This window comes from Euphorbia lathyris, chromosome 7 (assembly GCF_963576675.1).
Source record: "Euphorbia lathyris chromosome 7, ddEupLath1.1, whole genome shotgun sequence".
Classification (NCBI taxonomy): Eukaryota; Viridiplantae; Streptophyta; class Magnoliopsida; order Malpighiales; family Euphorbiaceae; genus Euphorbia; species Euphorbia lathyris.
In genome coordinates, this window is record NC_088916.1 from 55,163,390 (window position 1) to 55,180,880 (window position 17,491).

The 17,491-nt window shown below is 34.4% G+C and overlaps 1 protein-coding gene across 2 annotated transcripts; it reads right to left on the minus strand.

Annotated features, from left to right (window-relative positions):
• Positions 1-871: 871 nt before the first annotated feature.
• On the minus strand, positions 872-11,305 carry LOC136235782 (uncharacterized). Of its 2 annotated transcripts, none has more exons than XM_066025807.1 (16): positions 11,094-11,305; positions 8,994-9,208; positions 7,440-7,576; positions 7,243-7,353; positions 7,013-7,114; positions 6,412-6,520; positions 6,115-6,315; positions 4,673-4,841; positions 4,430-4,511; positions 4,247-4,340; positions 3,703-3,799; positions 3,452-3,545; positions 2,914-2,986; positions 2,164-2,337; positions 1,942-2,064; positions 872-1,358 (listed from the first exon to the last, which is right to left on the minus strand). In XM_066025807.1, exons 1-16 carry the CDS (start codon positions 11,104-11,106, stop codon positions 1,197-1,199), a joined length of 1,956 nt encoding a protein of 651 aa, XP_065881879.1. In that variant the 5' UTR covers positions 11,107-11,305; the 3' UTR covers positions 872-1,196. The 2 variants fall into 2 exon arrangements, with proteins under 2 accessions (XP_065881879.1, XP_065881880.1); XM_066025808.1 differs by lacking the exon at positions 11,094-11,305 and adding an exon at positions 10,380-10,506.
• Positions 11,306-17,491: the final 6,186 nt, after the last annotated feature.

The window sequence follows — 17,491 nt, forward strand, 5'->3', positions numbered from 1 at the left end:
CTCATTAGCAGCCTAAACTTTTTGAAGTGACATAACTAACCCGCTAAATTCACGTGGCAGAGTAAAAGAGAATTTTACAAATAATGTATCACTTTAAGCAAATTTAAGTGGTCAATGAATCAATGTAAACAAGTTTAGAAAACCAATAGACTACTTTGAACAAATCCACTGAAACTGGCCCACTCAAAAAAAAAAGACGGGCTTAATACATCACAAGTCCCCTAAACTTCACCTAAAAAACCGTTTGCTTGCTGAACATAGTAGCTCATTAGTATACTGAACTTTTTAAAATGACACGATTAACCTTTAAATTCACGTGAAAAAGCAAGAGAGGATTTAGACAAATTGAAATGTATCACTTTAAGCAAGTTTTAGGTCACTTTAAACAAATTCAAATGGGAGTTCATGAGGTTACCTAGACATTCTGTAAATTCAGGGTCAATTGGTTTTTTGGACTAAGTTCAGTAGCCTAATGTATTAAGCCAAGAAAGGCCAACTTGTTTAGTCTTAAATAACATACTGATATTTCTCATCTACATTCCCACACCATACATGTATAAACCATACGACAAATTTGATTCAAATCACAATATGCAAAGACGTGGTAGAGTGGAAAAAAGGGAATGCCACCAGTGTCCTAGATTTTAATCATACTGATCGATTTTATGCATAAAATGTGAAAGAAAGTTTGCTTACCAAGTGGAATAACATACTTAAATAGCAATATATACACAAATTGTACTTCTCTATACAGAGGGCCAGCATGAACCCTATACAGTGTACTGACATGACTTCAGATTCAACAGTTCTTAAGCATGGTACAAAGACTATTTGCAATTAAAAAATTATAAGACAAAAAAAGAAGAGGCAATTCCAGAGGAATATATCTCCTGACTACATAGAAAGGGAAATTCCAGAAGCTGATGACAATGAGAATACATACATGTGAGGGTGACTTCAGAGCACTTGGATGCAGTGATTCTCAGTATGTGCAGTCATTTTCTTATTACTTTGCCTTGGTAGTCGGCAGCCCCACTAAAGCATTATGTGGACATAAGCCAGACTCTAGGTACGTGTTGTGTGTTGAAAACAGTTTGTTTGTCAACCTAATTTATCTTTTATACAACACCAAATGTTCCTAAATCTTAATATATAACTACAAAATCAAGTGAACTCAATGGGAAGATAACAAATATTTATGGTCGACATGTGTTGAAAATCTCACCCCGCATCACATCAATAGGCATGTGCTCAAGTGTATAACGTTCAGGACCTTGATACATGCCTGTCTTCTCCAATAAAGCCAGCCCTTCTTCCCTTCCATATCTCGAACTATACAGCTTTAAATACTCGATATCCTAATACAAATCAGAGGGTATAAGTAATCAAAACAAAATGCTTGGATCCGAAAAAAACAACACCATCCATATTTTAAGTTTTATTTACTTATTTATTTATTTTAGTTTTGCATGGCTCAATTGGAGTTCATGATCTTATGGTCCTCAAGAGGATTATTTACCACTATGTTAGAGTATAAGAACCACAAGAATAATTTGAAACTTGAACTTTCAAAAGACAAATTTGGCTCACTGTGACCTTTTTGTTGCATACAAAAAGGTCAACTTTTTACTAAATAATTGATAAACCAATTTTCTAGTTGCCAAATTTTTTCCATGCATCAGAAATCTCATTACAAAATTCAAATGAATTATAATATATTGTCATATGTTGTCAAATATTTATAAATTATAATATATTGTCTAAAGATGAAGCTACATCATTCCGAGCATTATGTGAGGTTTTATATGCATCTAATTAAAAAAAAAAAATAGTGAATGAAGCACTTTCTGAAAACTTAAATAAATGAAAGATCACTTTCTGAAAACTTACAATAATGTCACACCATCATAAATAAATGAAAGATCACATCATTTCCCTCACCTGCAAGCCGCTCAGAATACGCTCTAGTCTAACTGAAGCCACTGGTTCATGGGAAGACGAAAATACCTCACCAGGATAGAACAAAACACCATCACCAGGGGGTAGACCACGCCTAAACCTTATCTGCCCCACCAATATATATTTATTTCAAGCAAAAGCAAACAATAGAGATAGAAGTGCCAATTTGAAGTTTGTAAAGGGATCAGAGACTTAGGTGTTCACCTCAGCACTAGGAACTGTAGCCTTCTCATAGCAGTTGGCACCCCAATATAAAAACCCTGTTCCACCTTCTTTCCACACACGCCACATCACAGCACGGTGCTGGGTGCCTCGCATCCCGAGATGCCAGTTAGGATGAGGATCGGATGGTCCCATACATACGTATGTCCACCATTCCTGCCGAAGTTGCAAGCTCATTTCCATTGGCATAACCATACATAGTGCTAATAATCAGTCAATACATCCAAATTCTAAAATAATTTCCCCCAAGAGATTAAAGAATCAGAATGAATATAAGATTATACCTCTCAATTGGGATAAACAAAGGAATCACTCGGTCATTGTTAACATGGGAGTTAATTATCAGGACTCATAGTCATACAATGGAGTCCACATAAACGTGATAATTTATTATTAATAAGCAACCACAGGCAAATGCAAATATTTATAAGGGAAGATCTTTGCCAAGACAATGAATCTATATACTTGAACAATGAGTTTCCTCAACCATGAGCTTATGACAGGTTATACAGGTTATAGAATAGACATGATTAGAATGCCAAAATACGAAACAAATAGCGTCAGCCAGGGCCGAAGGCAGAAAATAGATCAAATATACTACAATACATTAAGCTTCGCTAGGGAAACAGTTAAACTAAAACAAAAAAGCCACCCAGATGTTTTCACCATGGGCCAAAGATATTTTGTAACTTGGACAGTTTCCCAAGGGGTAAAAGTTAAAGTAAATACTACCTCACCATTCTCTGGCTGCAATTCACAGATAATATCCTTCACCAGATCCTCTCGATTACCAAGCACCCACTCACTGGAAAAAAAGCAAAGTATGTCATTGTCACCTTGGGATTCTCAGACCATCATGCAATAGAGAAATCTATTTACATATTTCACACCAATGCTAACTAGATCATTGAACATTCCAATTTCCAACCTTGCGAGTAATAAGGCCAGAAAAGCATGACTCAACCTTTTCATTATAGCATTTGATGATACAGAGTTCTTAAAAATGTTAGCCCCATCCTAATATTCAATTAAATGCTTGCTGTGAAACAGACTATCTTGATCAACTGAATAGAAGAAAAATCATTTATTAAGACACTAACAATACGTATCCTGACAACTGTTGGTCCCTTAGTCAGCCAATGAGCAGCCACAACACATTGATAGCATTATAAGCCCCTTCCTTTTCATCATCACCACATGCATGACCCCAAAAAAAGAACATGAGGAAAAGAATCAAGTCAGCGTGTAAAAAGAGAATTAAATGAGATACCTTGTACAATATATTTGAGTGTGTGGTCGCAAGAACTTAGGAACTTGCACAAAAGCCTCGAAAGGTGTGGGTGCTAGTGGTGAGTCATTTGGTCCTAAGTAAAGGAAAAAAAAATGTGAAAACATTACCATAATCAGCGAATGGCTGAATCAGCCCATGCAAAGATCAAATGGCGGTATACAATAGTCAGTAATGCAAGGCTTTGAGTTCAACAACTCATTCAGCAAGAAGCCATAATATCGAATAAGTACCACAATAATATGTAGTTAAAACACGGGCATCAGGAGCATAAGCATAGATTTGACGGGCCATGTTGCGGATTGCATCATATTGCTCTAGATTCAGCGGCTGCAATCAAATAAATTGATTATGAAGAATATCCCAATTTAAAGTGAAATAAGACATTAAAGAGTTCAAATGCATAGATTAGCTACAAAGAATATCACAATAATGTAAAAAAAAAAAAGTAAAAAAAAATGAATATCTTGAAATTGTGAAAAAATATCACATAGAAATTGGAACAAATATCGTTCTACTCCTATCACAATTTCAAAGAACATTTAGAGAAGGAAAAATCTTTGGATGACACTACTTTGGTAAAGCTCATCACAAATCATATGGATTAACATGGTAGGTATCACCAGCAAACAGATAACAATAAAAGAAAAGAGCACATTTTTCCTTTTCTTTCTTTGGACAAGAGAGTTATTATAAACAAAAAGGAGAAAATGCGGCAAAAAGTTGACTAGATTGACCAAACCAGTTGACCCCATTGAACCAGAGTACTCTTCGTACCTCATCCCACAAGTAAAAATAGGCTTTCTTCCAGTGAGACTTGGTCCTCAATATCTCAATTTCTTTCTGCAAGTAATCTTTCGCTGCATCATTACTGTTGCACATCAAAAAGCAAGTGGAAGCTCATCAGTTTTGAATATTAATATACCTGATAGAAGCGAGCGTGGACAACTGACTGTATACCCGGAGACTGCTTTATTGTATGGTACAGCATATGCTGCTAATCTTGGATCTGATAAAAATTCATCTGATTTTGGATGACCAGCTGCAATGACAAAAGGAACAAGAAGAAATATTCAGCAATCATGTGTTTGGCATCTTGTTTCTCAATTGAAGACAACACGTCAAAGATGTCAAAGAACATACGCATTTCTAAATGGTGCACTAATACATGTTGCTACTCATTGCTTTTCCTTCTAAAGTTACCTGGCCATGGGGAGGTGTATGTCAAAACACGCATACTGCTTCCCCATCTGCAAAAATATGGGCTTATTCTGTACTGGAGAAGCCATTTGAAATGCTGACTCAATGCTTCATACCATTCATCACTGCCATGTTCAACACCAAAACGATCCTCTATAACAGTATCAGATATCTAAAATTACAGTTAAGGAAGTACAAACTTACATGTCAGCACTTAAAGTGTAAAAACACATTGCCACACATGATGGTAGTGTATTTGGTGTGGTCTTAATTGATGGAGGTATCAATACCAAGTAAAGTTTGCATGATCTAGTTTCTACTTATCTCTTTCTCATGTGCCAAGTGTACAGTTTTTTTTGCAAGAGTTGTTACCATAGGTTATATGTACTAGAAAGTTTAACCTGCTAGAACACAAAAAGCATATCCTCCATCACTGCAATACGAACTTGTCTTTGGCTTCATTCAGCTCACCTACATTTACTGTTTAGGTCTCTTCCTAGTTCCACCTCTCCTTGAGATGCTTGTGTGAAAATTTTCAAGCTTGTTTGTTCTATTATTTGTACCAACTTCAGGGGCGGGTTCCCGTACTCCATTTTTCTACAAATTTAAATTTAATATATACAAAATATAATTAATTCTTGACTCAACAAGAAGAACCAATTGAAGATCAAACTTTTTGGCAATTTTGCAGAGAACGAAACAATTAATTGCTATATTATGTACAAATTTATCCTATGGTTATTGGGTGAAAATTGATTTAACCCTTATGTACAAAACAATCCAATTTCAAGCCTTATTAATGAAAGATGAGTTTTTGTTTCATGTGTAATTTTATGTTTTGGCTATCCTTCAACCTCTAGGATTTTGACCACCCAATAAGGCTTTTCTGCTACAGGAAAGAAAACTCATCATCCGTTAATGATGTTGAAATAGTATCGTCTGGCTTAAAACTGTACTATTTTGTACGTAGATGCTAAATTTGCTTTCCCCCAATAACCATATGACTAAATTTGTAATCCATCCCTATTATTGTTAAGAGAAAAGTTGTGAAATAAATTTTGAAGCCCCCTATTGTGCTATTGTTGTTAAGAGACATGGCTAACAAAAAATGACACATTTTGTGTTATTGTTGTCGATTTCCGATTCTATTTAATTGAATGTATTCTTGTTTTTCTATATATGATTACTATTAAATTCAGATGTGATATAATAATTATTTACGGACATAATTTTTCAACAATTGAAATCTCAATAATTATTGGATTATAATTGAAATTAGTTTTGAATTTTATAATAAAAAAAAACCTTTTTGGATCGGAGGCCCTCCTAAATGGGAGGCCCTAGGCGGCCTCCCCCTGGAGACGCCCCTTCAAGATCTAATGCAAGCCTTCAAAGAATATCAACAGTTTAAAATATATGATATTTAACTTCATAAAAAAGGATACACCAAACACAGCAGGAAGTGAAGGAGTTGCTGGAAGTATGAAATCCCATACAGTCAAACTTAGCTTTACACGAACTGAGAGGTTTAGAATAGCATCTTCATCCATCATATCAACTGGACCATTATCTGAAAAGAACTCAGAAAATGATGGAGACAGAAGAACTCTTCTTAAAGATGTAGTTGCAGATTTCACTCTTTCTACCTAAAAAGCCAGTTGCTTATATGAAAAGCTGGTAACAACAGACCTTAATTTCAAATAACAGTGAGAAGAAGAGGAATGAACGATTTGGAAATTTACCACTTCATCCAATGGTTTTCCTTCAATAGGCTCCACACTGTCAAGGCAGCTCCTAAGCTCCATGTAAAGTTGATGTTTCTCACCTTTGCTCAAGCAATGAGATTGGGATCTGTGACAAACCAATGAGTACAATTAAAATGAGAGAGGCTTAATTGAACATAAAAGCCCAAGTTTAATAAATGACAATCATGGTTTCAGCTCACCAATATGAGAAAAGGACTGAAAAGATACACAATCCTCATCCACAAGGCCAAGTAAGTTACCCTAGAAATCCACTAGAAATAGGGCCTTTCTCATAGTTAGGAAAGCTTACTTTCTCTCTCACGACCATATTACTCCTCTCCCAGATAAAACCTCTAACTTAATCATTAGAAAAGATCACTGTTTACTTGCAGGTGCCTCACCAAGGAGGACCACAAATCTAGGAGACCAGTCATGAAATGAATCAATGTTATCAAATACGATAGTCAATTCTATGTTCAATGGAGTAAACTAGAAACAAATGAGCCCATATAAGACTTAACGACAGACTATAACTTTATGAACTATATACTTGCAACAGATAAACTATTAGCAACATTAAAAGAGAAGCAAGCATTACTCTGCCTCTGATTTCATAGCAGCAACAATGAACTCTCCTTCATATTGACCTGGTGGCTGTGCATTTGGAACATCTATGGAAATCCACACGGCAGTTGTTTCTCTGCAACAGATATGACAACACATCACTCTCAAGTAGCAGAAACAACAACAAAAAAAAAAAAAAAAAAAAGACTGATTGTTTAGAACACACCGAAGTAAGTGCAATTGAATGAATGAAAGAGGGCATACCCAGGAACTAGGTTTAACTGACTAACTGGATGATCTAATGGAACAAGAGCATCTGGGACACCTAATATTGGAACCACTCTGCGGAACCTAATGGACTGTCCAACAAGCAATCTGCTCAGAGAAAATATCATAATTTAATGAAATACAAGAGTAATTAATCAAGATGTAAGCAGAAAATATAGAATCAAGAAGCTTACCGACCACCAGATGCGGACGTTAAGTCAGTACATTGAATCTGCACAACACCTGCACTACTAGAACTGCTCCAAGAAACTTTTGGGCGCATAGCAATTTGAACACTTTCCCTCTCATTTCTAGCTGCTAGAAGATTTATCTTCAAGATATAACTAATATTAGAAGTAAAGAGCTTACAGCAAACCATAAGTAGCACGCAACTTTCTAATTGGAACATTAAATATGTGCCAAGAAACAGTGCAATTGCAGAATATATTAAAGCATAGCCTTCATCACTTTTCTCACTAACCATTTCTTATCAGCCAAAACCTGAATTTACTGATCTTCATCAGCATTTAACAGTAACCATATAAGCAGGATGTATACAAAGATGTAATAGGAAAAAGTAGGGGTGCACACAAAAATCCGGAAAACCGGAAAACCAAACCGAAACCGAACCGAAACTAAGGTTAACCGACACTGATGGACTGGTGTTTGGTTTTTAATTTTAAAAATAGTGGTTAATGGTTACGGTTTTTGTATTTCAAAAACCGCGGTTAACCGAAACCGACCGAATGTCAATTAAACATTTAAAAAAATGTGAAAAAATGTCAATTATATTAATAATATTAATCCACTCTACTCCACCGATTATATTATACAATCCATTAATTATTAATTTATTATTATGCTATTTTACTTACACTAACTAAGTTACTGAGTTTCGTAAAAAAACTAAGTTGCAGACGATCCATCAACTATCATCGGTTAAAAAGGAGTTTATAGAAATTTAACTTACATGAGAAAGAAAATTTTAGGCTTCCTGATCATTAATCTTTATAGTTTTAGCTTTTTGGGATAGAAATTCCTACTTGTGTCTCTATTTGGGATAGAATGAAGACCTTACCATATTATGTGATTTGTTATTTTTATTTTAATTTCAACAATATATTTTATGAATAGTTTTTTATTATTATGTTTGTATTTAAATTTATCGATGTTTATGAGTCATTTTGAAACATTAAACTTTGATTTGGTTGGTAGTTAATGTTATAAACTTTATAATGCTTTAGTTAATTGTATTTGGCAGTAAATTTTAATTTTAATTCTTTTATTATTTTTATGTTTATTTACTAATGGTTAGAAACCGAAATAAAAGGTTAACCGACCGAATAATTGGTTAACCAAATTTAATGGACTAGTGTATGGTTTATGTATTTTAAAAACCCATAAAATGGTTAACCAACCACGTGCACCCCTAGGAAAAAGCATGCAAAGAACAATTAGTCACATCTGCAACTTTTGACAGCAACAAATGAATGTTGATTAACAAGAACTGCATTTGCGGATGAGCTATTACTATTAGTCATAAGATATGAAACTCTGGATGAAAACACCTAATAGACGTGTTACACTGATTCAAATTTTGCAAACACCATTGAGCAACGGCAAGACATGCCATTGGTTATGCAAATTAGAAGGATTCGCCAAAAGCATACACTAGCAAGATGAAATTAGCAAATCCTATTCCAAATTGCGATTTGTAAGCATAAGACAACTAGAAAAGGGTTACTTACAGGTTCCAAATGTCGAGGCATCTCTTGTGCTCCAACATTTGCAGTACTTGGCATACACCAAACATGCACCAAATCTGCAGTTGGAATCTCTGAGGGGTCAATTGATCCCTTGAGTGGATTTGAACCATGTAAACCTCCATCATTCCATCCATATGCTGTCCCCCCACCAGCAACACCTTCAACTGGGGGCACAACAACGTCTTGGGGATTCCCTCCTGAGTTGGTTCAAGATATGTTTATATAAGTATAGATAAATACATTAACATAATACTTAATGATGTCAAGCATGCTGGAAGAATTTTATTAACAACAAGAAGGAATGGATGCAGCAGGGAAAAAAAAGTTGATAACACAGATAATTGAACTGAGATTGATTCAATGGAACACAGAATAAGTTGGATAAACATGAGCACAATTATTCCCCTTTTTAGGTATATTATACACATTTCTCTTTAATTAGTACCTCTGAAGAACCTATCATGAGCGTGGAAGTAAGGACATTCTATTATCCAAATTCCACAACACTATAATTATCAGGAAAACAAAAACAGGGGATATCTTTTACTACATATTTATGCCAACAAAGAAACTTTAGTGGATTAAGGGGAAAAAAGGTCATAATCTATATAATATAGTTAATAGATTATAGGCCTAAGTGAAGAAATTCCAGTAAAACTCAGGGCTAGTTCATATCAATCTAAACTTTAGGAAGAGATGCGAGATTTGTTTTCTAACTAGATGCTTTATTCCCACCTGGCATCTTATAATGTAGATCCTTAGATTCTAGCATGGTTCGTACTTACTGAAAACTCCATTTGAAGTTGATGGCACTTTCTTTGATATTTCATAGATCCTACTTCATCCTTCCCACTCCCTATTTCCCTACAGAGCGGGGTTAAGCAAAGAGATGATAAAGGTAATCATAGAAGTAGGGGAAAGGGAACTACAATGGAGACTGAGCCCTATTCCACTACGGAGATTGAGTTACCTGTCTTCGAACAGAACCTAAACTGGCTCACTAGCCCGATGAACCATTTCTGGTAACGAATAGGTAAGGAAAGACAGTAAGAATTGCTTTGCCTTCTTTTCTTCTGATATTTCTTTCTATGAAAGAAAGATAGATGAGATTTCAAATGTGTACCGTGACTGACCTTGATAGCTAGTCCAATCTTACCATGAGAAAGTGAGGTGAGAATGATTATTCTTTAATAGCTTAGCTATCTCAAACCCTCTCTTTTACAATAAAAGCAAGCAAGTCTACACTTCCTTTCCTTTCTTTCCTTCCGTGGACATTCATTTCTATTCTATTAGGTGTTACACTTCTCTTCAAAAGTCCCAGTTCATTCTAGATATGAAAGCAAGAAAGCTAAGATATATCATGTGTACCTCGAGTATGTTTCTCCCTTTTCTTCTTTGACTTCACACGGAGAGCTCTCTCTTAGTAATGTAATTCAATTTCATTGATTGACATATTAAAGGAAGGACTCCATTGCAGAGAATATCGCCAAATAGCTAATAAACAACGGATTAATTAGGGGTTCGTTGATAGAATTCCTCACGAAACTGAAGGAAAACTGCTAAAGATGTTCATACCCCTCCTTAAGTCATTTTTGCATATAATAAAAAAATAGAGTAGTCTTTGTATGAATTATCCGCTTGATTAATCATCTACATGCCAAAATTACAAAGATATCTTCAATAAGATATTCTTAGTAAAATTCGTACATGGGAACAACTAGAGCAGCAACAGCAAGCAAACTAAGCTAACAGAAACTAAGATTTAAATTATAAAACCTATAGAATTTGCGCATAAGAAGCTACCGTGTCAAAGACATTTAACACGTTCGATTGCAATGAATTCATTCAATAATAAACAAACAGTCGCATCTCGTAGTACGACCAGTCTGAAACTGAAATATCAGCTCTATGAATTTCTCCAATACCGAGTACATCAAACGATTTTCTAAGCAACGAAGCAGATAAATAGACTAATGAAGAAGAGCATAGTAAATCAGAGAATGAATATAACCGCCATAAGCCGCAAAATTCCAGAATGGCTGAGAAGTTAAGAAATGATAGAAAAAGACAGCACAGACTAACCAGCGGTATCCATTCAGGTGAGGTTACAGCGGAGGTCGTAATTACAAAGATCTGGATACTGAGTGTGGTGTTTGGTTACAGGTTAAGGCAATTGGAGCAATCGTCACCTGAAACAGATGATCGCTTTTTGAGAGTAGAGGAGAGAGTAAAACAACAACAGCAGGAAAAGAAAAAGTTTCCAACTCTGCTTCGCTTCCCGCACTCAAAATGACAGTAATGTCCATCCGTAACAGTTCTTAATCCATACTTTTACTTTGGATGAGGTGTTTTGAAGTATATTAATGTAAAACATTGGATTTACCCTGACTTTATCACTTAATTTCAGTAACACTTAATTCAATTCAATTCCGTTACCTTGTTCTTTATCACTTAATTTCAGTAACAATCAATTCAATTCCTTTCAGTTCAGCATTCAGTTTCAGCATCCAGTTTCAATATTCAGTAATTTATCATTATTTATTATATTATAATTATTTATATATAATTTATTATAATTATTATTATTTATCTATAATTTATCATTATTTATTATTATTATTATTTATAGTTTATCATTATCTATAAATTAGATAAAAGTCAAGAAATGATAGTTTATTAAAGTATATATGGTTTAATAAAAAAAAAAAACTAAAGTATGAATCCATATTTAAAAATTAGGAATTGCATACATATTATGAATTATTTCTCAAATTTATCCAATTTATCAATGTTAGGGATAAAATTCCACCATTTTAGACGTTAGAGGTAAAATTACCCCTGACCCAAAACATTATTTTTGCACTTTAACCCTTAATTAAAATAAAAAGTTAAGAGTTTGTATTCATATGAAGATTTGTATTTAATTTCATAGGCTTTAAATTATATATAAATTTGTGTTTGTATGTAATTTGTATTTTTAATTTAAATTAGACTTATTTTTATTTAATTTCATAGGCTTTTATCGAGCCAAGATTTTATCAACCCAGGCTTTTATTTGATATTCAATTTAATTTTATCTTTAATAATATATTTATTTATTATTGATATTATTAAATTTATTAGAACCATTATTATTACTATAAGTTCATTAATGTCCAATATTATCATGAAAATTATTTTAAAGTCTAATATCATCATTATTGTTAAGTTCGGTTAAGTTCGGTAACATTCAGTTAAGTTCAGTAGCATTCAGTTAAGTTCAGTATTCAGTATTTAGTAGTATTCAGTTAAATTCAGTTCAGTATTCAGTAGTATTCAGTTCAGTTCAGTTCAGTTCAATTCAATTCAGTTCAGTTCAGTTCAGTTCAATTCAGTTCAGTTCAGTTTTTTTCAGCGATAAAGAATAGAGCCTAAACCCCTTAATTTATTTATTTACAATAAATAACTCCTCAAATATGGAAGGGCCAGATTTGACTTCAAAACATTACAACTAACTTACTATTATCTAACACCATTCAACACATCAAATGTGTCTTGGATATTGATTGGGTATCGCATAAAGTAATTGCAAGGATAATTCAATAGATTAAACATTCGCCACTCTTGATATATGAAAGATATATCAAATGTCACTTATGGAAGAATTGTTTTAACCTATCTAATATAGAGGGCAGAACACATGTAATTGATGGGGGCTAGGTTTTGTTTTTCAATTAGTCAGAAACACAATAGAAATTCAAAAAAACTATATTTTTCTCTCAACTGTTCTTTGTCTGTATTCATGTGGATCAAAGTCAAAGGAAATCTATCATTGGTTGCTCGTGCCCAAATGACTTAGAGTATGATTGGCATTTATTTGCAGGTTGTGGGTATGCGTATTCGTGTTGGCGGCAGGCGAGATTGCAACCCCCTAGTGCCGAATTTGAGGAGGTGGTTGATTGGTTTTTACATATTTGCGCACAGGATTCTCTGAAGAAGGCAGCATGTATGGGAGTTGTTCTTTTGGACGATATGGCAGCAGTGAAATAACAAAATTTGGGATGATTCTCCTATCCTCGTTAATGGCTCTGGCAAGCTCCTGGAAATTAATTAAAGATTGGAAACCAATGTAGGCTGCTGTAGATTTGCAGTAGGCGAGATTGCAACCTCCTAGTGCCAAATTCGAGGAGGTGGTTGATTGGTTTTTACATATTTGCGCACATGATTCTCTGAAGAAGGCAGCATGTACAGGAGCTGTTCTTTGGACGATATGGCAGCAGTGAAATAGCAAAATTTGGGATGATGCTCTTATCCTCGTTAATGGCTCTGGCGAGCTCTTGAAAATTAATTGAAGACTGGAAAGCAATGTAGGTTGTTGTAGATTTGCAGTACAATTCTCATCAGCATTCTGTTGTAACCAATCCTGTTGTACCTGTCACTTGGCAACGACCGACGAATGGGGGCTTTAAGTGCAATGTTGACGCTGCACTTTTTAATGGATAGAGTTGGACTAGATAGGAAGCGGTGTTGCGACGTGGAGACAATAGTGTACTCATCATGCATAGCTCCTATAGTAGCAGTAGTATGGTTGTTCGAATGGCGGAAGCGATGGCACTCAAAGACGGGATTAGATGGGTTCAGGGAGTGCAAAGCGTCTGGTTTGAAATGGATACTAAATTTGTTGTGTATAGTATCTCGTATAGGAAAGTGGATTACTCCAATTATGGTAGTATTATACAAGAATGCAGGAGCCTTCTTTAGTTACATTAGGATTTTTATCTGACTTACGTTCCGAAATTAGCTAATGGAGTTGCTCACGCGATCGCGAAAAATACTCTATTCAATGCTAATAACTTTACTTCATTTATTATTCCTCTCATCCTAGCTTTGTGTAAGGACAATTGCTTAATTTCATAATAAAATTTCAGTTAAAAAAAAAACTTGTTCATGGACTATTTGCCAATTTAACTCATTCAAACTTGTTTCTCATAAGTTAGGTTCTAGAAATTTGTCTCAAAACCCAGAATTCAACCTAGTCCGACCAACCTTTTTATATTATATGTATATAATATATAAATTTTTATTTAAATTTAATTTCTTTTTATTTGGTTAAATATTTTTATTTATTTATTTAAAATTATATTCCGTTGAGTGTTACTGAATTAATTAACTAATTTTTAATTTGCTGCATTTTTATTATTTATAGCACAAATTTAATCTAAGTTTTTTAATATAAATATAATAGTTGGGTGGGTTAATCTGAGTTGGCTTGACCCAAATATAATAGGGATTGGGTAAAGTAATTAATTGTCAAATCCGGTTAAACTTGGGTCCAATTCAGAGCGACCCATTAACAGGTTCACACTCAACTTGTCCTGGTTTCCAGTTCCAGGCTAGTGATTTGTAATCTTTTTCATTACAAAATGAATTTATTTTTAATATGAATCCAACTTGTTAAAACCTGAAAATTGAGTTCGGATTCACGATCTCCTTCGGAATGGGCTAACAAGAAAGATATTGGAGGGCCCATTGATATTTAAGAGGCCTAATTCATCGAAGGCCCATTTTATTTATAAACAGCCCAAAGCTCTAACCACCTTCAAATAAGGCAACAAAATCTTTTATTTTTTTGGGTTAAGGTGCAAAAATACCCCTAACGTCTAAAATGGTGCAATTTTACCCCTAACGTTTATAGTCAAGAACAATTTTACCTCTAACGTTGATAAATTGGGTCAATTTCAGAAATAATTCATCAAACTGTTTTCTCGGTCATGAATCTTATCATCTACACTTCACATGTGCGTCATTTTATCACTAACAAATCATAAACATATGTTGGGATGTGAAAAAAAATAAAAAAAATAAAAAAAAAATATAATGTTGATGACTTGTGGAGAATTTCCGATTAGCTTCCGTCTCGGTGGGGGCGTCGTTGGGTTCGACGGGGGGAAGCTCTGATGCCAAAGTCAGTATGAAGTATGGATGAGTAAACTGAATTGACAAAGTAGAGTTTCTAGGATTGTGAGAATGTGTACCTTGATAGCTTGAGATGCAAGCTATATATAGTCATGAAGTTGTAACCTTTAGTAACTAGAAAGTCTCCATTAATACTTCATTAATGGCGGTTACTGGTTTCCTTTAAGTATGACCGTTAGCTTATTAATAGCTCATTAAGGGTCTTTATTGCGAGATCGGCTCAGCTGTTACGCTGGCGGATTGAGAGGTTACGGCGGATCGCCACATAGACATGACTGCGGATCTCTTGTGGCGAAGTCTTGGTGATCCGCCTGTCAGATCTCCTTGCCTGATACGTCATCACATCTCGGTATCAGGTGATCAATACGTGGCCGTTCTAGGCGAATATCTCCTTTGATCCTTTGGATAATATCCCAATGTTATCAAATGTCTTTTGTACGAATTAGACAAAAAAATTCAAAAAATTCACCGAATTTATAAATATTAATCTCCAATTCTATTATTAAATTACAAAAAAACATGAAATCATTTTTTTTAGAATGAATTGATATGCAATTGGTGCAAAATAATGAATGAAAATATGTGTGTTTTATAATAGTGTCTGAAATTGACCCAAATTACTAACGTTAGGGGTAAAATTGCTCTTGGCTACAAATGTTAGGGGCAAAATTGCACCATTTTAGACGTTAGGGGTAAAATTGCTCTTGACCCAAAACGTTAGGGGTATGTTTGCACCTTAACCCTATTTTTTTTAAGGCAAGAAGCAAAGCACCAAAGTGTATATTTGACTCTTCATTTATCTAAAATTTTGTTATTTGACTCATAACCTATTATTTGGTCATATTTGGTCATATGACTTATCTGAATTGATGAAATTTCACTCAATTTGAATAGAGGTTTAATAAAACTGTTATCATATTGACACATGACGATATTTTAACACTTAGACTTGATAAATTTTATTTTAGGGATTTGTTTTTATGTTATTTTTTAATGTAATTAATTATTTTCATATAAGAAAATATATGTAGCAAATAAACTTTAAGACGTGCTACGTATCAAGTCCATATGTCAAAATATCACTATATATCTAGGAGATAATAGTTTTATCAAGTTTCCATCTAAATTGGGCGAAATTTCATCAATTGGAATAGTTTAGTGACTAAATGTGACTAAATAATAGATGAAAGGTCAAATGATTAAATTTTGGATAAGTTATTAGGCCTATAAATTTTGGTAAATTATATTCATGGTTACCTTAGAGTAAGTTTAATAGTATTGTTTCAATAAAAAAATTTAAACTTTTATTTCCATTTTAATAAAGTCATTTTGTATCATTAAAGCAATTGTAAAGTAAAATCTCAATGGGAAAGAACTTTTTTTTGCCCCTGTGGTCTTTTTTCTCTCCTCTGCTAGGGCTTGTGGGGTGAGAGTGTTTCTACCGATTTCTCTGGTTTGTTTGCTCTTGCTTTGCTCTTCATCTCTCTTATTCTTTTCAATTCCAATTGATTTCTTTGGTTTTTGATCTCTCTTCTTCTTGTTGATTTCAATTCTTGTCGATTTCTTGAGATTTTTTTCTTTCCTGAATCGGTTTTGCGTGACCTTTCGACTTCAGTTTTCTGGTTTTTGCTTTTTCTCTCTTGTTTTTGTCTTCAATTTGGTTCGTTTGTTTGTGGTATTTGATGAGATATGGATGATCAAATTGATAAGCTGCTGAAGAATATTAGTTTGTCTGAGGTCGAAGGGGAGGTTCTGGATTTGCAAAAATCGCAAAATACAGGGGAATTGGCTTCTAAGTTTGGTTTGATTGGTAAAATTTTATCTCATAAACCTCTTAATCTCAAAGGTATGGCTAGTGCTTTTAGTATTGCTTAGAGAATTCAATCCTTTGAGTTAAAAGAATTTGGTGATCATATGTTTTTGTGTGAATTTGGGTGCAAAAGAGATAGGGATAAGATTTTGAAGGATGGACCATGGCACTTTGAACGTCAATTGGTTATGTTTAGAGAGGTGAAGGGTCATGAACAACCAAATGAGTTGATATTGGATTCTTGTGAATTTTGGGTAAGGATTCAGAACCTTCCTCTGAATAGGAGAGATGTGGATTCGATTCAGGCTGTGGCTTCTCGGATTGGGAGAGTTGTGGCTATTGATGAAAATGATATTGGTTCCTAGAGTAGTAGTGTGAGGGCGAGGGTTTGTGTGGATGTGCTGAAGCCCCTCACGCGTGGTGTTGTTGTGAAGAATAGTAAAGGTGATCTTATTTGGGTATCTTTCAGGTATGAACGACTTCCTAAATTTTGTTATTGGTGTGGAAGATTGGGTCATGGATTTGATGATTGTTTAGAAGGGCCTGAGGAGGAAGCCAGATTAAATTGGCCTTTTGGTCCTCAATTGCGTGCATCTCCTTTGAAGGCTAGAGCGGTTAAGGTGGAGTGTGTCTCCAAGGTAATTGTTGATGTTGATGTGGGAAGAAATCGGGTGGTTAGAAATCTTTTGGCTGATGTTGATGAGTACGGTGTGCA